Source organism: Nicotiana tomentosiformis, chromosome 1 (genome assembly GCF_000390325.3).
Source record: "Nicotiana tomentosiformis chromosome 1, ASM39032v3, whole genome shotgun sequence".
NCBI classification, from domain to species: Eukaryota; Viridiplantae; Streptophyta; class Magnoliopsida; order Solanales; family Solanaceae; genus Nicotiana; species Nicotiana tomentosiformis.
Window position 1 is genome coordinate 83,169,857 of NC_090812.1, and position 6,097 is coordinate 83,175,953.

The window sequence follows — 6,097 nt, forward strand, 5'->3', positions numbered from 1 at the left end:
AAATTTAATAGGTATTCCAGCTTGGAACCTAATAGCTTTAGTTAGTTCTAGGATGTGTCTATGTTTTCTCTCAGCCACTCCATTTTGCTGAGGAGTATATGGACATGTCTTCTAATGAATTACTTCTAGTCTGTTAAACAAATTTTCACAAATTGAGTTAACAAATTCTGACCCATTATCTGTTTGAACTATTTTCATTGTTGTCTCGAATTGTGTTTTTCAAAAATAAAGAATTATTGTATAATTACACATACATCAGACTTCATTTTCAGCAAAAATATCCATGTCATTCTAGTGAAATCAGCAACCATAGTTAAGAAAAATTTATTACCATCCATAGTAGACACTTTGTAAGGTCCCCCAAATCCATATGGACTAATTCAAAGCTAGTAGTAGTTCTAATACTACTGACATGGAAAGGCTGCCTAGTTTATTTTGCACAAAAGCATATACTACATAGGTCTATTCTAGCAGATATATCTTGTGTCTTGACTGGTAGTAACTTCTTTAGGACAGTAGTAGACATATGACCAAGCCTCTTATTCCAAAGATCTATATTACTTGAGCTAATCTCTTTATTTGCTTCTGTCTCCTTTGTGGCTAAACTAATTGCATCACTTTCTGGTATTGTTTGTCTACTGAGGATGTAGAGACCACTGTCTTCTCTACCAATCGCTTTCACCCTCCCACTGAAGAGTTCCTGAAACACACAAAAATTAGGGAAAAAATCAACTGAATATTTCAGTTCCTTGGTTACTTTAGAAACTGACAGAAGATTATATTTGAACTAAGGAATATAAAACACACTAGTTATTGTATTTTGATCTGATAAAGTACTAGTTTCAATATGTGTGACTTGAGTTATTTCTCCGTTAGGTAGATGTACTTTCTTTGGTTGGCTTGTTTGAACTAAGGAAGCCTTGTTCAATAACTTTAGATCAGCTACCATATGGTTTGTGGCCCCTGTGTCTATTATCCACTCTTGTAAACTATTTGAAGCTAGTAAAGCACAGGGTATACCTGTTGCATTGGCTAATGGAGTTGCTGGAGAAGAAGCTGAGTTATCTTTGTTTAGAAGTTGCACAATGTGATCATACTGTTCTTTAGTAAATGTGCAGTTACCCAGCCAAGAAGCATTGTTCACTTGTCCAATGTTCTGTGAGTTAGTAGTACTCACCGTATTACTTCTCAATTGAGAATTTTGTAAGTTGTTCTCAGTTCAGTTCCCTCTTGGCAACTGATTGTTTTGCATACTTATTTCAGACAACACATTGTATGCACCATGAGTGTTTGCACTTTTCTTTTTTGGTCTGTATTCTGGAGGATAACCTACAATCTTGTAGCAGTTTTCTTTAAAGAGACCTTTCATTTTGCAGAAATCTCAAAATAGATTGAAATTCTTCCTGGACTTCTAAAAGTTTTCTATAGTCTTGGTGTACATTACCACATCATATTGTCCAGTTACAGAAGTGGGATTTTCCCCTAGTAAACCAGCATTGGCTACAACTGATTTCTGACTCTCATCACTGATTACCATAGCATATGCTTGATTGACTCTTGGCATAGGGCTCATCAACAGAATCTGACTTGTAGCTTGGCTGTAGGAATCATTTAAGCCCATCAAGAATTGAAACAATTTTAATTTCTGTAAGTGAACCACGAAATTTCTTGATTTTGGGCAATCGACACCCAGGAGCAGGAACCAAGGCTTCAAATTCTTCCACAAATCATTCAGTTTTGAAAAATATGCAGATATAGATGCAGTTCCTTGACTAAGAGTGACAGTTTCTTTATGTAAATTGTAAGATCTTGAACTATCTATTTTATCAAATCTTTCATGCAAGTCATTCCAGACTGCTTGAGCACTTGAGGCATATATTATACCACCAAGTAAGCCACTACTAACAGAATTCATCAACCAAGAAAGAACAATCGCGTTTACCCTTTCCCAATGATTCCACATACTTTCTGGGAAATTTTCTTTGGAACAAGTTCCATCAACCAACCCCAATTTATTTCTTCCTAACAACGCCATTCTCATGGATCGAAACCAAAGAGAATAGTTTTCAATGCCAGTTAATTGAAAGGCGATAATTTGTATACCACTTACATCTGATGGACTCAAAAATAAGGGGTGATTGTAGTCAATGCCTGGAGCAAGCATAGGTGAAACTCCTTGGCTGGAATTTGCAGTCTGATGCCCAGGTGGAACATGTTAGTCGTCAATCGTCATATCCAAGTTCCTTCAAGAAATCGAAAAAGATCGAACAATTGATTTAAGCTTTGAACAATTGCGGTAATGAAGAATCGAGTTTCAAGCTCAGTGGTTTAGCTTGACCGCTCTGATACCATGAACTAATTAATGAGGGCTTACCCAGTTGAAGAAGAAGAATAAAGAAACAACGAGATTGAGAGAAGAGAGAGAAATTGTATATTGCTTAATCAAATCTGTACAGAGGAGCTATCTATATATTTAGATCCTTCTCTAATTAACTAACTTTAACAACTTAGATTAGTCGTTAATAACTGACTAACTAATAGTACAAAATTACTTTAATGCTCTTCTAATAACTAGCTATGTTATATCTTTCTCTACAACTTCTCACGTTTTTTTTGTGTCCAAGCATATGAAAATAATGGACATTTATAGAATTTTGTTAGTCGCCTCATACAAAACAACCATTTTTGTGTTCAATTTCGAATACAGAATTAAAAAAAACCCATATATTTAAGAGAGTCCAATGCTTAGATGATCATTGAACTATAGGAAATTATGAATTAAAGGCACTTTTCTTTCATTTGTAATAAGAAAGTCACTCGACTATTTTTATTGCACTCTCATGATCACTCAGTCGGATTTCTTAATATTTCCGATAGAAAAAGCTGACTTGGCGATTTACATGATCTTTTTATATTTTTTGCCACGTAAAATAATTATCATCCAAACAAAAATTAATCCAACCTAACCATTAAAGGTAATACCACCCGAAATAAACGTTTACTTCTAAACGCATCTTTCTTTCAAATACTGGACCCATTATTATTTTATATAACTCTTTTCTTCTTCGCTTGAACCATCGGACTTTGTAACATATCATACTAATAAAGTCGGTTACTGTTTTTCTTTATTTTTTTATTTTTTAAACTTACATTATAGTTTATTTATTGCATTTCTATTCTGTTTTTTAAACTAAAATTTGTCTGACTCCTTTTATGTAGAAGCATCCATGTTGCTGTAAGCAGGTAATTTTTGACTCGTCGCATTTTCAAGCTACCCTAGCTTTTATATATATCTATTTGAGTTCATGTTAATTTTCTAGGATTATAATATATAGTATTTTATTTTATTAGTACTTAAAAATGAAAAACACAAAAAAATTAGGTTTTTTATAATATTTTTCATCTTATATGTCTTATTTTAATTTAAGGTCGTTAGTATTTTGTATCAATATTATTTTAATTCTACTATGATTTTAACATAGTTTTCTCTATCATTATCTTAGTTTAATATTGAAAAATACCTACAAAAAAAAATAATTTATGTCTCTATATATATAGTCTTTTTCAAATTAGTTTGCAGTATTACTTTGTTTGCGAAGAAGTAATTAATTTTGGTTGTTGTGTTTTGCATAATCAAAAGGGCCAATTTTGATGCTAAAATCGGATGCATTGGCTCCAAATTCAAGGAATTATTACACAAATAGCCGGTCATATTTGTTTTTCTCTTTCTAGCTGGTATATATTGATTATACACAGTTATACACGTATTATACATGAATTTGACATATATTAGACATCTAACCCGCGATCCAAACACACTGACCCGCCCCATTCTTTATTTTTAATCCTTGCCATTTATTGAATTTAATCCAATGATCCATATTAACTCTCACACCCATATATAAGCCACATTATTACCACAAATCATCCTCACCCTACTGCCGAACTCACCCTCTCCCCACCCTACTGCCGCCACCCTCACACCTCAACTCGCAGGAAACACACCAAGAACCGGCAGAGGTAACTCAACACGTCTCTCATGGTCCCCCTCTCTCTTCTCTCTTCTTCCACGTCTCCTGACATACAACGACCCCGAATATTCTCCGCATGATTTCTCCCTAACCACTCCTCAAATACACAAACGCGTTTGGGTAACTCTTGGACGGATTTTGGATTAATGGGAGACATAGGATTTGAGTGCCTTAAATCCTATCCTTTCATTTGTCCAGATTTGGTCTAAAAAGAGTAAATTTTGTTTTTGTAGGGGTTTTCGAATTTTTGAAAAATATTGGAATTTCTTGGAGAGGAGGAGGAAGCTTTTAGGTTGCCTACAAGGGGACATTTTCAGACTTTACAGGGGAATTTTCAGGAAAAAAGTGTCTAAGGTTCATCAGAAGAAGAGTTGTTCTTTCATCTTTCGGTACAACTTCAAAAACATTTGATCAATTTTACTTTCTGATTTTCAGTCTTGAACGAAAAAATCGGAAATTCCAAAAAAACATTAGAGTTTCTTTTAGTTTATTCTTTCGATCTCCAAAACAGAAAACACCAAAAAAAATTAGTTTCTTAATCTGGTTTTCAACTATGGATTGCATTTGAGGTGTAGCCGAGGGTCGATTTGCTTCAGTTACTGGTTCGAGTTTGTTGGTGAAATTACAAGAAATTACAGATGAGAAATTATATGAAGAAAAATAAATAAATATTCTTCAGCCTGTGGCGCGGATATCTCGCTCTCTTTAAGAAAATTCAAGCCCACTCCGGTAGTATCTTCATCGGTCCCGCAGTAATACTCTTGACTTGTCCCTTCCAAAATACAATAGCCCGACAACGTCATATGACTCGAACAAACTCTGAACAAGCTGTTGAATCTAAAGCTCCACCAAAATGAACACCTTCCTTCAACAAGAATAATATTCTCTTTTGTAGATAATAAGTTGGAGACTTAGATTTTTCTCTTTCTTTTAACTCTCTTTTTCACTACATCAATTTTATTTTTTTCATGCACACTACAGTATTTTCCCATCTACAACACAAGGAAGAAACACCGCTATTTATAGGTGTAAAATCTCTTCCATAAAATAAATAACAAAGTAGTAGGATAATAAAATTGTAGAACATGATTGATGGTTACAAAATTTAATCTTTAGTAGGTAATTAGTGGTAGATCATGGCATTAGTGGTTTCAAGAGTTACACCAAAATAATGACCACTTTCTTGCCAATTTATAACCACTATCTCACAAGAAATAATGCACTTTAATATTCTAATTTTAATATTAAAATGCACTAAGACCAATATTTTTCCACTCATTTTAATATTAAAATAAGAGAGTTTATCAGTTGAATGGAGACTATTATACATAATGAAGGTGTGCTCTAAATTGAACCTCCACTTAGTAAAACAACAATCTCTACGCTAGAGTTAGTAGTGGTCTCAAACTTGAACTATGACTGCTTTAGGAAACTAAAGTATCACTGCTTACACATAATAATTAAGGTGTTGACAGGAGCTTTATTAGCCAGCACATTACAGCCTTGTGCTATCCCGATTTCATGAGTATTTTTGAGAATAAGCCAAATTCTCATAGGAAGCGGCCTACTTCCACACTCACATAGGTGAAATCTGTCAAGGGTGATTTTGTAACTCTAACACCTTACTCATACGATCTACAGATTTTCATTAAGAGTTAATGAAAGAAACATCAACCTCGCAAATCGTTACAGGATAAATGCACTCACACCATAGGGATGGAGCAATAATAAAAATAGTGCATTTCAAACCAAGCCATCATATGATTCGTTCTTCCCATTGAACCTGGTTATAGGATCTCTAGTCCCCAGGTTGGGTTTCCTCATATATGACTTATGAGCTTATGGGTTTCAATCCCATCTCCCTCGATGTACTCCAAACCCTTTCTGTTGCCAAGGCCTTGGTTAGTGGATCTGCAAAATTATCACATAATCAACATCAATTTACTACTTCTCAAATATGTAACGATTCGACCGGTCGTTCAGATAGTTGTAATCCTGTTCCTCCATTTTCTGATCATTTTGTACTTTACAGTTATTTTATGACATACCGGGTTAGCTGGTTCGGG

The 6,097-nt window shown here is 34.3% G+C and overlaps 1 protein-coding gene across 1 annotated transcript; it reads right to left on the minus strand.

Annotated features, from left to right (window-relative positions):
• Positions 1-430: 430 nt before the first annotated feature.
• On the minus strand, positions 431-2,035 carry LOC138907058 (uncharacterized). Its single transcript, XM_070197103.1, has 3 exons — positions 1,445-2,035; positions 887-1,156; positions 431-700 (listed from the first exon to the last, which is right to left on the minus strand). Exons 1-3 carry the CDS (start codon positions 2,033-2,035, stop codon positions 431-433), a joined length of 1,131 nt encoding a protein of 376 aa, XP_070053204.1.
• Positions 2,036-6,097: the final 4,062 nt, after the last annotated feature.

What these genes read in the sequence shown, in the direction of transcription:
- LOC138907058 (XM_070197103.1), bottom strand. Translation starts at nt 2,035, where the DNA reads ATGGCGTTGTTAGGAAGAAATAAATTGGGGTTGGTTGATGGAACTTGT. An exon ending in TAACTGGACAATATGATGTG is followed by an intron (nt 1,157 to 1,444) that starts GTAATGTACACC and finishes ACTAACTCACAG; the next exon opens with AACATTGGACAAGTGAACAA. An exon ending in AAACAAGCCAACCAAAGAAA is followed by an intron (nt 701 to 886) that starts GTACATCTACCT and finishes TGTGTGTTTCAG; the next exon opens with GAACTCTTCAGTGGGAGGGT.